At 42.5% G+C, this 19,264-nt stretch overlaps 2 protein-coding genes across 5 annotated transcripts in view; one reads left to right on the top strand and one right to left on the bottom strand.

Annotated features, from left to right (window-relative positions):
• The window catches only part of LOC131936330 (glutamine synthetase), a 50,900-nt gene that overhangs the window by 21,214 nt on the left and 10,422 nt on the right, over positions 1-19,264 (bottom strand). The window contains exon 1 of one of the 4 annotated variants that reach the window (XM_059293259.1): positions 187-312. The exons of the other annotated variants lie outside the window; for them this stretch is intronic. The gene's annotated coding sequence lies outside the window, so the exon portion shown is untranslated. Of the gene's footprint in view, positions 1-186; positions 313-19,264 lie in introns of those variants that run through there. 4 annotated transcript variants of the gene reach the window in all.
• On the top strand, positions 2,169-17,590 carry LOC131936332 (uncharacterized). Its single transcript, XM_059293263.1, has 7 exons — positions 2,169-2,295; positions 8,465-8,716; positions 9,868-10,021; positions 11,880-12,044; positions 13,755-13,819; positions 14,702-14,888; positions 16,748-17,590. The coding sequence occupies exons 2-7, from the start codon at positions 8,514-8,516 to the stop codon at positions 16,835-16,837; spliced, it is 864 nt and encodes a 287-aa protein (XP_059149246.1). The 5' UTR covers positions 2,169-2,295; positions 8,465-8,513; the 3' UTR covers positions 16,838-17,590.

Below are 19,264 nucleotides of genomic sequence, written 5' to 3'. Positions count from 1 at the left end.
AGTCTAATTATCAAAAACTAATTAGGCAAAATGAGATTTTAATAACTCATTAACAGTGCTACTATCCTAAGATAATCTATATTAAAAGTATTACAAGTGTAGAAAGTAAATAAATACGTTACTCAGCCTATAGAAAAGAAAACTCCGAAAATATTCCACTAACGTACGAACCACATCCCCACCTACCTTGCTCAACTAGAAATCACATTTGCCATTTCCATAGTGGCCGGTGAAATAATGCCCGTGGCCATCGAACCAGGCCATCTGAATATGTCTTGTTCTTATGGCCATCTCTCTCAGAAGCTTTGTGAATATCAGCCAGCACGCATGCGCCGATCTAGTTTTTGGAGCCGCTACTAAGGAAAGCGTGTGGCGGATTCAACCGAGGGATAAGTCCAGACTGGGAACAGTTAACGTGATGGGTCGATAGTGGCAGCGTCGGGTGTTTGTCAAAGTGGGTTTCTCTTCCTACACTCAACCTACTCGACATTCGTGTCACAAGTGTCGCACTCGTGTCACAAGTCACATTCGTGTCACAAGTCACACTCGTGTCATGAGACGTCACAAGTCACATTCGTGTGACGTGTTGCACTCGTGTCACAAGTCAACCTCGTGTCACAAGTCACACTCGTGTCATGAGACGTCACGAGTCACACTCGTGTCACAAGTGTCGCACTCGTGTCACAAGTCACACTCGTGTCACAAGTCACACTCGTGTCATGAGACGTCACGAGTCACACTCGTGTCACAAGGGTCGCACTCGTGTCAAAAGTCGCACTCGTGTCATAAGACGTCACAAGTCACACTCGTGTCACAAGTCACACTCGTGTCATGAGACGTCACAAGTCGCACTCGTGTCACAGCCCTTGCTTACCACGTCACTACACGAGCAAAGTAGGCAGTTTTTAGATTTCAATCTACACTTCAGTAATTTTGGTCATTTATTGAGAATTATGAAATAAATAAGCCAGCGTCTCCGACCCATGAAAGTTAAAAAAGTTTACCTCTTCCAAAATCGTTCTAGCTCGAGGTTTGGGCCCGATATCTACTTGCTCTAGGATTTGACGCAGCCGTTTGGAAACACACTAAGAACTCAATACAAGTAAATAATCCTACTCAGACCCAGTGTTTCTTCCAGACATATTTCTCCGGGGGGGGGGGGGGGTGCACTTGAAATTTTCGGGGGGGGGGGGGGGGGGCGACTAAAATTTTCGGGGGGGGGGGGGGGATGGCTCAGACCTAAAGATCCATTGGGCAGATGAAGCAGAGTTCGTATGTTTCTTTACCTCGGCATACGAAGGGAAAGTGTGGTCAGCACTTTACCCAGCCGCCTTTACTTTCCCTAACATGAGGCAGGGAACCATCAGAGATGGGTGGACTCCTACTGACTTGGACCCGGATTCAAACTCGAGACTTTCGGGTGAGCAGCCTAGCGCTCCACCGCTTAGGTAACGCCGTCTCATAAGACCACAGTACAATACATCTTTACATATAGGCTCACAAGTACACCGAGAACAGCGTAGTAGGATGATAGAGCATAAGACTACTAACCCGAAAGTTTTGAGTTCGAATCCTGGGCTGTCCACAAAACGTCACTTGGCCCACCCAACTCTCGGTCCGCTGACTCAGCTTAGGGAAAACAAATGGGGATGTACTCTACTTCACCTGCCCCATGGACCGTCATTTCGAAAGGGTACTTTTTCCCAACAAGTACACTAGACCCACACTCCTGTGTCCATACTTTACAAAATAACATTAATTTATTCTTAATCTCATTCCGTATCTCAGATAACCTATAAAGCGTTCTTTAATTTCAACCAATGAGCATATTAGCCTTAGAATTTCAAAGTTTTGCTAAAGCTCTATAAAAGCTCGAGGGTATTCTCAATATTTCTAATATCTGGCTCAAAAACAAGTTTAGGAACGTATCTAGTCGTTTCTTCATATTTCAGAAAAAGAACGGATCATTATATTTACATCGGATAAAATTTCTTTTCAAAAGAATTATGTTTAACGATGCCTATTTGTTTCCTATCCTAGATAAACATCGGTCTACAACTTCTCTTCTGATGATATGCTCAAGAAAAGATTACTCTGTTTTTACTTAAAAAGTATTCTCGTAAAAAAAGGTTCACAAAACTTTGACATGATGTCAACATCACTTCCTGTCATTTAGGGTGAACAACCAAGATGTCATCGGTGTTGATAATATAACAACAAAACTCTAGGACGGGATAAGTTTAGTGATTGAAAAATTAAGATACATTACTTCAAACATCAAAGTATTTGATCAAGGTGCTGTTCGATTTTGGTTCTATGATATTTTATTTGGTTGATTTCTTTACACATTTCTGTTAAATAAAATAAGCATGGAAACGAATAATTGTAATATTCATATAGATCTAAAATCTAGATCTAGTAAATGAATAGTTAAGTCATTTCAATGGCAAAACTCTTTCAATAAGTCATTCGGTTGTAAATTAAAACTGTACATTTAAAAATATATTTAGATCAATTTTTACTTCTCATTCTTAATTTAGGGCGGGTCTTAGTCATTACCCTTTCCCGGTCATTAACCCCTCCCCCCCCCCCCAGCTAATTACCCACAGGTCGTTATCCCCCCCCCCCCCCCAGGTCTTTACTTCTCACCCACCCCCTCCCTTATGATAATTACCCACCTCTCAAGGGTATTTATTATACACGTTAGTGGATATGAGTTGTCAGTGACGAATAAATCGTCCCCCCCCCCCCTTTGCGAGGCATTCAGTAGAATCAAACCAGCGTAGAATCAGAGTAATCCCTCCGGCACACTTCCTAACTATAACCCTGAACCTAATCCGAGCCCTAATATTACCTATTGATTATGGTTACGTTTAATCAGTGGCGTAGCGAGGTCGGGTGTCACCCGGTGCGGCATTTAATGGTGTCACCCCCCCCCCCCCCCAGAGGCGTAGCGACCCTTCCCGGGGCAACAAACTTTCCATTTTCGATTTGCACCCCCACCTCCTCAGACTTACGATTTGCACCCCCCCCCCCCTTTAAACTTTCGATTTGCACCTCTTAAAAGACTATTTAACACTCAAATTAATTACTTAATTAAGTGGAATTATCATTTTTCTCAATATATTTTGTTATTTTTTGCCTTGGTGTCACCCCCCCCCCCCTAAATGGTGTCACCCGGTGCGGTCCGCACCCCCCCCCCCCCCCCACGCTACGCAACTGCGTTTAATATTAGTGTTACGTTTAGGGACAGTCTGAAGAAGGTAATCGACATATATTTTTTAGTGACTGGCGGGACAATCTACAAAAGTAAAACATTTGTGTGGAGTTATGTGTGTGTGTGTGGGGGGGGGGGGGTGCTGATGGGAGGGGGTTATTGACCAGGGGAAGGGGAATGCCCGACCCACGGTCTTAGTTGAGCAGAAATGTCAAGGTCACGCCACCCCGGCTGCCCATTGATTACGCTGATGACTTAGTTCAAAGTCAATAAATCATTAAGTCCCAGTTTCAGCACAATGCAAACAATAAACAATAACCTCAGGGACTTTTCTATACTATTCCTTCGCCAGGGTCTTTAAGCTAACCCGAACCAATTTTTACGACACTAACCCTAACCTTGTCGCTGAGTCTGACCATGACCATTGACCTTACCCTAACTCTGACCCTGACTGTGATAATGACCATTGACCTTACCCTAACTCTGACCCTGACCATGACCATGACCATGGACCTAACCCTAACTCTGACCCTGACTGTGACCATGACCATTGACCTTACCCTAACTCTGACCCTGAGTCTAACCATGACCATTGACCTTACCCTAACTCTGACCCTGACTGTGACCATGACCATGACCATTGACCTTACCCTAACTCTCACCCTGACTGTGACCATGACCATTGACCTTACCCTAACTCTGACCCTGACTGTGACCATGACCATTGACCTTACCCTAACTCTGACCCTGAGTCTGACCATGACCATTGACCTTACCTTAACTCTGACCCTGAGTCTGACCATGACCATTGACCTTACCCTAACTCTGACCCTGACTGTGATAATGACCATTGACCTTACCCTAACTCTGACCCTGACCATGACCATGACCATGGATCTAACCCTAACTCTGACCCTGACTGTGACCATGACCATTGACCTTACCCTAACTCTGACCCTGAGTCTAACCATGACCATTGACCTTACCCTAACTCTGACCCTGACTGTGACCATGACCATTGACCTTACCCTAACTCTGACCCTGACTGTGACCATGACCATTGACCTTACCCTAACTCTGACCCTGACTGTGACCATGACCATTGACCTTACCCTAACTCTGACCCTGAGTCTGACCATGACCATTGACCTTACCTTAACTCTGACCCTGAGTCTGACCATGACCATTGACCTTACCCTAACTCTGACCCCGACTGTGATAATGACCATTGACCTTACCCTAACTCTGACCCTGACTGTGATAATGACCATTGACCTTACCCTAACTCTGACCCTGACTGTGACCATGACCATTGACCTTACCCTAACTCTGACCCTGACTGTGACCATGACCATTGACCTTACCCTAACTCTGACCCTGACTGTGACCATGACCATTGACCTTACCCTATATCTCGCACTGACTGTGATAATGACCATTGACCTTACCCTAACTCTGACCCTGACTGTGATAATGACCATTGACCTTACCCTAACCCTGACTGTGATAATGACCATTGACCTTACCCTAACCCTGACTGTGATAATGACCATTGACCTTACCCTAACCCTGACTGTGATAATGACCATTGACCTTACCCTAACTCTGACCCTGACTGTGATAATGACCATTGACCTTACCCTAACTCTGACCCTGACTGTGATAATGACCATTGACCTTACCCTAACTCTGACCCTGACTGTGATAATGACCATTGACCTTACCCTAACTCTGACCCTGACTGTGATAATGACCATTGACCTTACCCTAACTCTGACCCTGACTGTGATAATGACCATTGACCTTACCCTAACTCTGACCCTGACTGTGATAATGACCATTGACCTTACCCTAACTCTGACCCTGACTGTGACCATGACCATTGACCTTACCCTAACTCTGACCCTGACTGTGACCATGACCATTGACCTTACCCTAACTCTGACCCTGACTGTGACCATGACCATTGACCTTACCCTATATCTCGCACTGACTGTGATAATGACCATTGACTTTACCCTAACTCTGACCCTGACTGTGATAATGACCATTGACCTTACCCTAACCCTGACTGTGATAATGACCATTGACCTTACCCTAACCCTGACTGTGATAATGACCATTGACCTTACCCTAACCCTGACTGTGATAATGACCATTGACCTTACCCTAACTCTGACCCTGACTGTGATAATGACCATTGACCTTACCCTAACTCTGACCCTGACTGTGATAATGACCATTGACCTTACCCTAACTCTGACCCTGACTGTGATAATGACCATTGACCTTACCCTAACTCTGACCCTGACTGTGATAATGACCATTGACCTTACCCTAACTCTGACCCTGACTGTGATAATGACCATTGACCTTACCCTAACTCTGACCCTGACTGTGATAATGACCATTGACCTTACCCTAACTCTGACCCTGACTGTGACCATGACCATTGACCTTACCCTAACTCTGACCCTGACTGTGACCATGACCATTGGCCTTACCCTAACTCTGACCCTGACCCTGACCATGACCATTGACCTTACCCTAACTCTGACCCTGAGTCTGACCATGACCATTGACCTTACCCTAACTCTGACCCTGACTGTGACCATGATCATTGACCTTACCCTAACTAAAGTTCGGACTAATATTCAAATGGGGGTATATCAGAGCGGCATAGTGCACTACCACTAACCCCAAAGGTTCGATTTCGGTCCCAGAGTCCACCCAGCCCTTATGGGTACCCGACTTAAGTTAGGAAAAGTATTACGACCACCTGCCCTATGGACCATAAGGCTAATTGATTTTTCTACTCTTCTTCAGTTTCTTCCAGCCATCTATCCCCCCCCCCCTAAAAAATTCTACCGCCTCCCCCCCCCCCCCCCCCCCCCGAACGAAATGGAATTTATACAGAAAATATATACTTTTAGCACTGTCCGCCCCCCACCCCACTCCCGAAAATTTCAAGTGCCAACCCCCCTCCCCCATCCCCCCACATGGAGAAAAAAGTCTGGAAGAAACACTGCTCTCCTTTCGGCGGTTTATTATGAAATTCAAGATACACCAAAGCTGTTTTCATGAGTTTTAGTGTAGTGTAGGCAGACATAATGGCTTTTCCTGCAAATAAATGTAGAGTAGAATGTAGAACTAGACATTTAGACAAAATATCTGACTGAATTTCTGCCAAGATTCAACAACAGCTAGCCCCGACAGGTATTTAGATAGAATCTGTGACTGTACGCCAGAATTCACTCTTACTAACACAGGCAGATATTTAGATTCTGTGACTAAATTTCACACGATAATTCACACATACTAATACAGACAGATATTTAGGTAGATTCTGTGACTGAATTTCTCACCATAATTCACTCTTACAAACACAGACAGATATTTAGACGGTATATCTGACTGAATTTAACACCAGAATTCACTCTTACTAACACAGACAGATATTTAGACAGAATCTGTGACTGAATTTCACACCATAATTCACTCTTACAAACACAGACAGATATTTAGACGGTATATCTGACTGAATTTAACACCAGAATTCACTCTTACTAACACAGACAGATATTTAGACAGAATCTGTGACTGAATTTCACACCATAATTCACTCTTACAAACACAGACAGATATTTGGACGGAATATCTGACAGAATTTCTGACCAGATTTCTAGCACTGTCAAACGTACTCGCGCCGGGCAATATTCGGATCGATACCCGCCAAATTCCGCCGCTTGTTATCACCACTCTGTATGCTCGGGTGGAGACGACAAGAAATCGATTACATCATTCGCATTAAAATATGAGTAATTGAATATTCATTAAAAAATTAGCTTTGATAATCCTAAAGATATGCGGATTAGCATACTAGCCAGAGACGATCTGAGTAGTAGGACAAACATGCGAATGAAGTATAAGCTTGTAAAATAAAATAAACAAGCGTGGAGTGGCTATGTTGTGGTAAGGAGATAGTGGTAGATATCGTTAGGAATGTGAGACTGTTGTAGTCTTCTTCTTCTTCGTTCTTAATTTTAGTGTTGGAAGGGATCCCCCTCCAACACAATTAAGGATACGGGTCAATTGGTTATGCGCCATTGAGGCCATTGACTCCGCTTTCATCCTGCATTTCTTTTTGGATTTGCTTCCATAGCCTTTGTCCAACCAAGAACAAACTACAAGGCAGCAGTTGTTTAATTTTGGAATTGTCTCTCCTAGAAGAGTGGCTGTCCCCAGCTAACGAGCCTCATCTGCCCGAGGGTTCGAACTCGAGGCTTTTCGGTTTAGCTTTACCGACTCGACCACGCCGACCCCACTGTTATAGTGATAAAAGGAGTCTGTTTTAAAGCAACCACTACCCACTGGGTCAACTGCCCCAAACATGTAGTTCAGTTTAGAATTAAGTAGAGTGTGTACGATGTACTTTTACATACAAGAATAATAAAGTGTCTTCCTGCTTATATAAATAGTTCGTTATCTTAGTCTGTATGTTGTTTGTTTCCAGGGGAAGGGGGATTTATATAGAAAATATGTAATTTTTTCAGTGTCCGCCCCCCCCCCCCCTTCGAAAATACCAAGTGCCCCTCACTTCCCCCCCCCCGGAGAAAAAGTCTGGAATAAACACTGTTTTTTTTCTTGATATTAGAACAGGGTTCCATAAAAGACCAACCTATCTACGGTCACACTGTGTTAAAACAAATCCAAAGGCACTCTCCTAAAAAGGCGTGTAAAGATTCGCCATTTAAGTACCCCCCCCCCCCCTTTCATCCGATAGACACACACTCACATTTTCAGTAAACTAACGAGTTTTAATTTTTTTTTCAGAAGACATTGTTGAGCACTGCTCCCTTATCTGCTATCTAGCATAGTGTTACATAGTGTTATACCCCCCTCCCCCCTTCCAACACGTAGCATTCTATCACATATATTCTAACACCCCCTTCCCCATTAAATACGTAGTATATTGTCACAAATATCTTAAAAATCCCCACAACACACACACACACACACAAACTCACACACACTCACTTACTCACACACATACACAATTTCACACACACACACACTCACACACACACAAAGTCACACACTCACACACACACACACTCACACACACACATATTCACTCACACACACACACACAAACTCACACACTCACTCACACACAAACACACAAACTCACACACTCACACACACACATACACACGTACTATTTCATAAGTTAAAAATGTCCCGCAGGTTTAAAAAAGTTTGCGAGATTCGGCTGTAGAAAAAAAACAAAAAGAAAATGTCGCTGTTCGAACTCTGGCAGAAAGAGTCGATGAGCAAGAAGAGGAAGAGCAAGGCCAAGCTTGTCTACCCCGACTACAACGGCTTCATCCAGGTCCAGCGCGGCTTTGTCTGCTCACGACGCGCGGACGATAAAGAGGTGCCGCAAGATCAACCGGCACCCAAGTGGGAGCTCCCGGGCGACATCGACTACTTGAAAAGGTTTCTTCTTATTTCCAAATCTTTGTCAGTCTAGAAGGTTGTATAGGGTAATGTAGAGTGTATACGTTTAAACCCTGTTCAATAGCGTAGGTGGTGGGGGCAGAGGCGTAGCGACCCTTCCCGGCGCCCGGGGACAAACTTTCGATTTGCACCCCCCTTCGAACTTTCGATTTGCACCCTTCCCTCAAGCTTTCGATTTGCACCCCCCTCGAACTTTTGATTTGCACACCCCCCCCCCCCTCAAACTTTCAATTTGTTTTTCAAATCCATTTTGGCGCCCCCCCCCCACAAGGTCGGCGTCCAGGGACATATGTCCCCCGCCCCCCCCCCCCCTCGCTACGCCTCTGGGTGGGGTTGTTAAGGGGGGGGTCAACTGTCCTAACTGTTAGATTTCGCCGTTCACTGCTTCTTGCTTTGGAAACGAATATACCCACAAGTCACAGAGGTGTAGCTAGAAAAAAAAAGGGGAGGGGAGGCGGCGCCGGCCCTTGTGGGCGTTAAACAAGGTTGAAAACAATCACAAGCTCATTCTGAGCTGCGTTACTTATTCAAAATTTAGAAAAATTATCCTGCTACTTGACTTTGCAAGCTGATTTTATTTTTTTTCTACAGCAACGGTGCGAAACCAAAATATAAACTGCTGCAGTTTAGAACATTGCAATATCCGCCCCGAAGCTTTTCAAATTGGGGGAGGGGGCGAGTGGGGGGGGGGGGGCTTTTTCTCTATTTGAATAACTATATATAAATGTGTCCCTACACCTCTGACAGGACACCGTCAGTATTCCTCTTATTCCATTTCACCGGTTATACAACCTTCATACTAAATCCCTCAAATAAAAAAATAATCACGATCAAAACGTTGTGAGAATAATAGGGCTGGTAAGTAGGTCACCAACCAGTTCTATGGCTCATGCAGGTTTTATTGAGCCGTAGAAACTGGTTGATGACCTACTTACCAGCCTTATTATTCATGCCCATATTTGTTTCTATCTGTTTCTGAAGTTTGTCCCTTCTCCTCTTCACTAGCTATACTCTCTCAACCCAAATACACATTTTAATCATTATTTTTTCTGATTTATTTAGTAATTTCTCCTCATAAGTAAAAACAAAAAAACGCAACCTATCTTCTCTCCCCCCCCCCCCACATGCAGCAAGTTAGGCTTCACCCTAGGGACCAAGGAGGAGACCCTCGCCTCAGCTCGCTTCGTGCTGATGCCACGAGTGCCGCTCCGGTGGGGTCTACAGAAGCTGACGCTCATTCCCAAGCCCCGTAAGATCAAGCACGTTGAACAGATTGAGTTTACGGTATGTAGAGGCCAATGTTGCTTAACAAAGCTGTTGTTCGAGACTTGAAGCAGCCGTTCTAAAAATTCAAAGCACGGGTTCGAAACTCGAGGAATTGGCTATTGTTCGAGGTACAAAGCAGCCGTTCTAAAAATTTAAAACATTGGTTCGAAACTCGAGGAATAGGCTATTGTTCGAGGTTTGAAGTAGCCGTACTAAAAAGTTAAAGCACTGTCACGAATCTTGAGGAATATTCTATTGTTCGAGACTCGAAGCAGCCGTTCTAAAAAGTTAAAACGCTGTTTCTAATCTCGAGGAATAGGCACTTGTTCGAGGTTCGAAGCAGCCGTTCAAAAAAGTTTAAACACTGATTCAAAGCTTGAGGAAACATGTTAGTGATCTTGAAGGTAGCACATGCTCCTGTTGGTCCTTCTGTCAAATGATCTTGATTGTGCAGCTTCGATATGATTATGATGGTAATGATATTGATTGTAGAGCTGTGATATGATCAAACGAATACAGCTAGAGACAGCAACCAAATGTGTCCCTGGTCTACTGCTGAAACCATCCCCCCCTCCCCCCCCCCCCCCATGTCCTCACGTAGCCATCGATCTGGTCACACACAGGCCAATCGATGACACGAGGAGAGCGCGAGAGTCGTCATTAGGTTTAAGTAGATCAAAGGGGGTCAGTAGACAACATGGCTGGGGTGTGGGGGTCAGTAGACAAGAAGGCTGGGGTGTGGGGGTCAGTAGACAACATGGCTGGGGTGTTGGGGGTCAGTAGACAACATGACTGGGTGTTGGGGTCAGTAGACAACATGGCTGGGGTGTTGGGGTCAGTAGACAACATGACTGGGTGTTGGGGTCAGTAGACAAGATGGCTGGGGTGTTGGGGGTCAGTAGACAACATGGCTGGGGTGTGGGGGTCAGTAGACAACATGGCTGGGGTGTTGGGGTCAGTAGACAACATGGCTGGGGTGTTGGGGTCAGTAGACAACATGGCTGGGGTGTTGGGGTCAGTAGACAACATGGCTGGGGTGTTGGGGTCAGTAGACAACATGGATTGTAAGTTGGGGGTCAGTAGACAACATGGCTGGGGTGTTGGGGTCAGTAGACAACATGGCTGGGGTGTTGGGGGTCAGTAGACAACATGGCTGGGGTGTTGGGGGTCAGGTGACAACATGGCTGGGGTGTTGGGGTCAGTATATATAAGACTAGTACGTCGGGGGTCAGTACACATCTTGACTAGATCGTTGGGGGTCAGTATAACCATGACTAGGACTTTCGAAGACGCCAAGAGTAACAGTGAATGTCTGATATGGCGCTTGGATTTGAACATAAATCAAATGGGGTGCAGGGGTCATTTTAAATCTTGAAGGTGTATAAATACAACTCATTCGCGCACATCTAATATGAAAAATATAACTTATCAGGGCAGTTGTTGAAAATTTAAAAAAACACAATCGTGTATCATCAGCTGATTTGATCTACTACTTTATCTAAGTTTTTTTATCCCTCAAAGTTGAAAATGAAAATAATAACACAGCATAGCTGGCTAACAAGTAAAAACAGCGATATCTCCTGACACATCTTACGATCCGTTGGACAAACGATGTAGAGTTCACATGTTTCTTGACCTCGGCATTGAAGGGATTGTATAGTCAGCGCTGCGCCCAGGTGCCTTTACTTTCCCTAACGCGAGTCGGGTACCTAACGGAGCTGGGTGAACTCTGGGACGTCCCGCAGTGTCAAGTCCAGACCGACATCAACCCCCGACCGTCGGGCTAGCAATCGAGCGCTTTACCTCTCAACCACACAAATCCCACTTGCTATCATTTACAAGTAAAAAAAAAAATCACCCACCATTTTGTCACCAGTTGCAGAGTTCCAAGCCCTCCACAGGGCAACTCTCCACCTCCACCAAGGTCACGGTCGACAGAAGCTGGGAGGGGAGGGACAGCATAGGCGGGGCTGAGGGGAGGAGCAGCACCAGTGTACCCGAGGTCATGACCCCACGCCAGAGCCGGGACGAGCACCTCAAGGTAATCGGGTTGATCCGTGTAGCACATCAAGGTAATCGGGTTGACCCGTGTAGCACATCAAGGTAATCGGGTTGACTAGCACCTCAAGGTAATCGGGTTGACTAGCACATCAGGGTAATCGGGTTGACCCGTGTAGCACATCAAGGTAATCGGGTTGACTAGCACATCAAGGTAATCGGGTTGACCCGTGTAGCACATCAAGGTAATCGGGTTGACCCGTGTAGCACATCAAGGTAATCGGGTTGACCCGTGTAGCACATCAAGGTAATCGGGTTGACTAGCACCTCAAGGTAATCGGGTTGACTAGCACATCAGGGTAATCGGGTTGACCCGTGTAGCACATCAAGGTAATCGGGTTGACTAGCACATCAAGGTAATCGGGTTGACCCGTGTAGCACATCAAGGTAATCGGGTTGACCCGTGTAGCACATCAAGGTAATCGGGTTGACCCGTGTAGCACATCAAGGTAATCGGGTTGACTAGCACATCAGGGTAATCGGATTGACCCGTGTAGCACATCAAGGTAATCGGGTTGACCCGTGTAGCAAATCACACACGCAGTAGATTAACTAGGTGCAGGTGACTTGTACTGTCTTGCTCAGGAAGTAAAAAACAAAAAACGACCAAACGTCCCTAGATTCCGACTAATGTAATTCCATTTTCAAATATTTTTTTAGATCTTTTTTTCTAAATCTACCAAGGCAAATTAGCAAAAGATTTTGATGCATAATCTCTCACATTATTACACAAAAAGATTTAATCTCACCTTAATCTATTGCTTAATATAAAAATATGAGGGATAAACCAAAGGTTCAAACCCTCTTATAAACATATATATATATATATAATTCTCTTCTGGGAGACGCTAGAAAACAAGCTGTAAACGCGCTCCCTACCTCCCCACCCCTACATGGTCTTAGTGAGCTGTGTTCACTCTAAATGTTTACAAGCAGAGCCGGGTTATGTGACGACTATTGGGGCAGATAATTTAGTTTAAAACGATTTTAAACGTAGGGGGGGAAGGGGGGGAAGGAAGGGGGAAGTATGGTCCTTAACGAGCTACTTATTGTGTTTTAAAGAAATATTTTCAGTGGCAGCGTTGGTACTGTCGAATTCACAAATTATGAATTACTGAAAAGTAGAAAAAACAACAACTAAATAGCGGCGTATGTTATGCCGCGGGCCGGCTCGTTTTTATTATAAAGAGTAGTTGGAACAGTCTGCTTGTTCTGAAATAGCGGTATACATATCGCGATATACATATATATTAAAATTAGCTGTACAAATCAAAATTTAAACGTAGCATTATTTCAGCCCCCCCCCTCCTGCGGTCCCGACCCTCCCCCAGCACCCGCACAGTGACGCCACAGCAAACACAACGGTTTTTTGTTGACTCTATCTTACGTAATGTATGATTCTAAAAACCTCAGTGATTGTACCTGGGGGCGTTATGTTGGCCGACTCCGTAGAGTTGGTGTTGAGGGGTGCGCTATGAAGAGAAAGGCATTCAGCTTGCGAGCAATACGGTGATGTTTCCTATCTCGCCTTACATTGTCACGGAACCCGGTCACCCCCCCCCCCACTCACACTAACAGAGTTGCTGTTCGAAATAGAATTTATATAGAAAATAAATACTTTTATCAGTGTCCACTTCCCCGTTAAATTACCATGCAAGGCCACTAACTCTGCTTACTTTCTGATTTATTTCAGATGTTGTCTTCCCCCGTAGACCAGAAAGGTCCCAAGCGATTGACACTAGGGGAGATCACTCGAGAGTAAGACAGTTTTTAGTGTACCTCATATTAATATCGCGATCATCCCCCTTGATTTCGGATGACTTTATTAGTTTTGAATCACCACTTAAACATAACATCGTTTTTAATTCTTTTTTTAACAATGAGGTTTAATTCTGAGTTGAAATTATTTATTATCTTGTGCAACATCATTCTCTGCATAAGTGACTTTGTTTAACTGGAGACTCTCAGTAAAGCTATTCATTACTTCAACACTGTAGTTATATTAAATTCTCGTTATTACCTGCTAAACAGGACCCACTTATATTAATAACGAGCAGCCGATATTTTTTATTACCTTACTGATGCTGCAAAAGTCATATTATACTAGCAATCCGTCGATGCCAATTTAATTTTTCCAATCAATAAAGGTCCCTGTCTCATGTATAAATATATTTGTATCACCAGCTAATAAAGAAAATATCTAATGCTCTGGTTTTTTAAATTGTATATAGTAGTAGCTTCATTTGTTAACTATATTCTCGAGACAAAACTTCACTCCATTTTTACTAGCTTTTCTTAACAAACTGTAACTGACATTACCTCCCATTTGTTTATAAAATATTTCCTTAATCAATTTTACCTCCCTTTTTTATTTACAAACTGTAACTGACATTACCTCCCTTTGGTAACTAATTTTTTTTTTCCTTAATCAAAGTTACCTCCCTGTTTTGTTCGCAAACTGTAACTGCCATTACCTCTTTCTTTAACTAATTTTTCCCTTAATCAAAGTTCCCTCCCTTTTTTGGTTCGCAAACTGTAACTGACATTACCTCCCTTTGGTAACTAATTATTTTTTCCCTTAATCAAAGTTACCTCCCTTTTTCGGTTCACAAACTGTAACTGACATTACCTCCCTTGCAGACACATGAACGCCAACATGCGCCGCGTCCAGTTCCTGACCAACAAGAACGACTTCAACAAGAGTCGGCAGCAGAGGCGGCTGGAGAAGGTGGAAGAGGATGTGGTCAAGAATTTCGACCGTGACGGCTTCATTTTGGACACGGCCAAGAATGCAGTGTTGCGTGACAAGCGAATTCAGGAGAAAAAGGTGGGAGTTTCCACCACCCCCCCTCCCCCCCCCCCCCCCCCCCCCGGGGAGTGGGAAGGCGGGGAGAGAAAACAAACTATTATTTTGGATAGTTGTTTAAAAATGGGTAGGACGAATGCGATTTTTTAAAATTTCGAATACAAGTATCGATACCGGTATCAAGCTCTGGTTTCTATAGCCCTAGTCCAAACCCCAGCATTTTTTGTTCCTTAATTCTGATAACAGTCTAATAGCGAAACTGATAGGTGGAAAAATCGGTACGATACTTTATTATACTGCCTGCTTTTTTTTAAAAAAGCTCCCACTCGAAGTAGCTTCATTATTTGTTAATTTGTATTAATTTTTTTATGTTGTCATTTACCTAAATTTAGCCGTTATTTCGCGTGTTCAGAGCTTGGTTTTTGTAAAAAGTATTAGAAAATGAATGTGATAAACGAATTTTTTAGAGAAAGGCCGATATGTTTTAAAAACAAAATAACTGCGATTTTCAGAGCGGGGTGTAGGATGAGGTATGACCAGTAGCGTAGCGAGGGGGGGGGGGGGGCGGGGGGACGGACATATGTCCCCGGGCGCCGACCTTAGGGGGCGCCAAAATGGGTTGGAAAAATAAATTGAAAGGTTGAGGGGGGTGAAAATCGAAAGTTTGAGGGGGGGTGCAAATCGAAATCTCGAGGGGGGTGGGTGCAAATCGAAAGTTTGAGGGGGGGGGGGTGCAAATCGAAAAGTTTGTCCCCGGGCGCCGGGTAGGGTCGCTACGCCTCTGGGTATGACGTTTTAGGGGTAGAGGTCTATCTTATTATGACAATGTGTAACATATTAGGGGTAGAGGTCTATCTTATTATGACAATGTGTAACATATTAGGGGTAGAGGTCTATTTTATTATAACAATGTGTAACGTATTAGGGGTATAGAGGTCTATCTTATTATAACAATGTGTAACATATTAGGGGTAGAGGTCTATCTTGTCATAACAATGTGTAACATATTAGGGGTAGAGGTCTATCTTATTATGACAATGTGTAACATATTAGGGGTAAAGGTCTATCTTAATATAACAATGTGTAACATATTAGGGGTAGAGGTCTATCTTATTATAACAATGTGTAACATATTAGGGGTAAAGGTCTATCTTATTATAACAATGTGTAACATATTAGGGGTAGAGGTCTATCTTATTATGACAATGTGTAACATATTAGGGGTAGAGGTCTATCTTATTATGACAATGTGTAACATATTAGGGGTAAAGGTCTATCTTATTATAACAATGTGTAACATATTAGGGGTAGAGGTCTCTCTTATTATAACAATGTGTAACATATTAGGGGTAAAGGTCTATCTTAATATAACAATGTGTAACATATTAGGGGTAGAGGTCTATCTTATTATAACAATGTGTAACATATTAGGGGTAAAGGTCTATCTTATTATAACAATGTGTAACATATTAGGGGTAGAGGTCTAGCTTATTATGACAATGTGTAACATATTAGGGGTAGAGGTCTATCTTATTATAACAATGCGTAACATTAGGTGTAGAGGTCTATCTTATTATAACAATGTGTAACATATTAGGGGTAGAGGTCTATCTTATTATGACAATGTGTAACATATTAGGGGCGGAGGTCTATCTTATTATGACAATGTGTAACATATTAGGGGTAGAGGTCTATCTTATTATAACAATGTGTGACGATGGGGAGGAGAGAAAAAATCGTCAAAATAGCATGACGTCACTAATGGATCACCCCCTAAGGCATTATTTTGGAACTACGTTTTAAACATCACGTGCACATCTTAAATTATTTTTTTTGAAATATAACTTGTGTGTAAGCTGTTTTTGTTGTTGTTGTTGCAGAAACAACGTCGCTTGTTGCAGGCCCAGGTGACTTTCATGTCCTCACATGCCAGCTCAAAACACAGCACACAGACCATCCCCGAACTCTAGCACTCGGCCACGTCATCACAAACCGCTGGGCAGGGGACAGTGGCTGACGTCATCACAAACCGCTGGTCAGGGGACAGTGGCTCTACGCCTCGGCTTTAAAGTATCGCAATATTCTGTCTTACGCTCACGGTATCAACATAAAACATGGTATATTTGTCGCTACATCATAAAAAAAATTAATAAATATATAAAAGCATCGGATATTTAAAAATAAAATAATTATGTAAATCTGCAAAGGTTAAAACATCAAGAATAGTGTGATGGAGCTACGTTTAAGTAAGTTTCGTACTGTATCTAAGATCATTAGACCGTCGTGTTTACGAACTGTTCACCGTTAAAGCTACAGGTCATCAATCAATTACCATCGTTTAATTAAACATTCGACGTTTAACCAATCAGTGTCGTGAAGAAAATTGTTCGAAAAACAAAAATTACAACAAAAAAAATGAACCAAATTGGAATATGTCTTCTGGTCTTTGTATTTCATCTTGGCTAAAGACAGTTTATCTGCTGTTTACAACTCATCTTTGCTCATAACATCCTAATGTTGCACGTTTTGGAAGCACTCAACAGATGCGCTTTTGTGTTCATCATCTTTTCGACAACTACACCATTGCTCAAAAAATGTTTACTTAGGTTAAATATAACTGTAAAAACTTGCAACGAGCTTTAACGTTCTTTTTTAATGTATGTATTGCATGTTTTTTTTTTAAAAAGTTAATTTTTTACGTCTTGTCGCGACATAGACTTACATCTCACATGAAAAAAATTAAAGTTTATTTTTTATTTTACCCATCGTGTTCTGATTTATCTTAACAAATTTTAACAATGTGTGTCCTGATTTATCTCATGTGTGTCCTGATTTATCTCATGTGTGTCCTGATTTATCTCATGTGTGTCCGGATTTATCTCATGTGTGTCCTGATTTATCGCAATGTGTGTCCTGATTTATCTAAATGTGTGTCCTGATTTATCTCATGTGTGTCCTGATTTATCTCATGTGTGTCCTGATTTATCTCAATGTGTGTCCTGATTTATCTCATGTGTGTTCTAATTTATCTCATGTGTGTCCTGATTTATCTCATGTGTGTCCTGATTTATCTCATGTGTGTCCTGATTTATCTCATGTGTGTCCTGATTTATCTCATGTGTGTCCTGATTTATCTCATGTGTGTCCTGATTTATCTCATGTGTATCCTGATTTATCTCAATGTGTGTCCTGATTTATCTCATGTGTGTCCTGATTTATCTCATGTGTATCCTGATTTATCTCATGTGTATCCTGATTTATCTCATGTGTGTCCTGAATTATCTCAATGTATGTCCTGATTTATCTCAGGTGTGTCCTGATTTATCTCATTGTGTGTCCTGATTTATCTCAATGTGTGTCCTGATTTATCTCAATGTGTGTCCTGAATGGTCTCAATGTGTGTCCTGATTTATCTCATGTGTGTCCTGAATTATCTCATGTGTGTCCTGATTTATCTCATGTGTGTCCTGATTTATCTCATGTGTGTCCTGATTTATCTCAATGTGTGTCCTGATTTATCTCAATGTGTGTCCTGATTTATCTCAATGTGTGTCCTGATTTATCTCAGGTGTGTCCTGATTTATCTCAATGTGTGTCCTGATTTATCTCAGGTGTGTCCTAATTTATACCAATGTGTGTCCTGAATTATCTCATGTGTTTCCTGATTTATCTCAGGTGTGTCCTAATTTATCTCATGTGTGTCCTGATTTATCTCATGTGTGTCCTGATTTATCTCAGGTGTGTCCTAATTTATCTCATGTGTGTCCTGATTTATCTCATGTGTGTCCTGATTTATCTCATGTGTGTCCTGATTTATCTCAATGTGTGTCCTGATTTATCTCAAGTGTGTCCTGATTTATCTCATGTGTGTCCTGATTTATCTCATGTGTGTCCTGATTTATCTCATGTGTGTCCTAATTTATCTCATGTGTGTCCTGATTTATCTCATGTGTGTCCTGATTTATCTCAATGTGTGTCCTGATTTATCTCTATGTGTGTCCTGATTTATCTCTATGTGTGTCCTGATTTATCTCTATGTGTGTCCTGAATTATCTCATGTGTGTCCTGATTTGCATTATCATATTTTAACAATATGTGTCCTGATTTACATCAACATATTTTAATGTGTGTCCTGTTGTTGTACAATGTATATTCTGATTTACACCAAACAGAATTTAACAATTTTTATCTTATTTACATGAACAAATTTTAAACCATTCTGTTCTGATATGAATCTACAAATTTTAATCTATTCTGATATGATTTACCTGCTCAAATCTAACCTTCATTCGTTAATATAATTGAACTAGTAGCTGTATTTCAATTAGAATCGTATCGATTTTATAGTATCGCATCTGCAAGTGTCTCAATACCTTATTAATACTAACCAAGGTATC

This window comes from Physella acuta, unplaced genomic scaffold (assembly GCF_028476545.2).
Source record: "Physella acuta isolate Inbredline_101_S28 unplaced genomic scaffold, ASM2847654v3 ptg000175l, whole genome shotgun sequence".
Taxonomy (NCBI): Eukaryota; Metazoa; Mollusca; class Gastropoda; family Physidae; genus Physella; species Physella acuta.
This window is presented reverse-complemented; position numbering and strand designations above follow the sequence as displayed.

Bases quoted from the DNA above. Each gene is read 5' to 3' on its own strand.
- LOC131936332 (XM_059293263.1), top strand. From the start codon at position 8,514: ATGTCGCTGTTCGAACTCTGGCAGAAAGAGTCGATGAGCAAGAAGAGG. The intron at 12,045-13,754 runs GTAATCGGGTTG...GATTTATTTCAG, and splicing joins GCCGGGACGAGCACCTCAAG to ATGTTGTCTTCCCCCGTAGA. The intron at 13,820-14,701 runs GTAAGACAGTTT...CCTCCCTTGCAG, and splicing joins CTAGGGGAGATCACTCGAGA to ACACATGAACGCCAACATGC.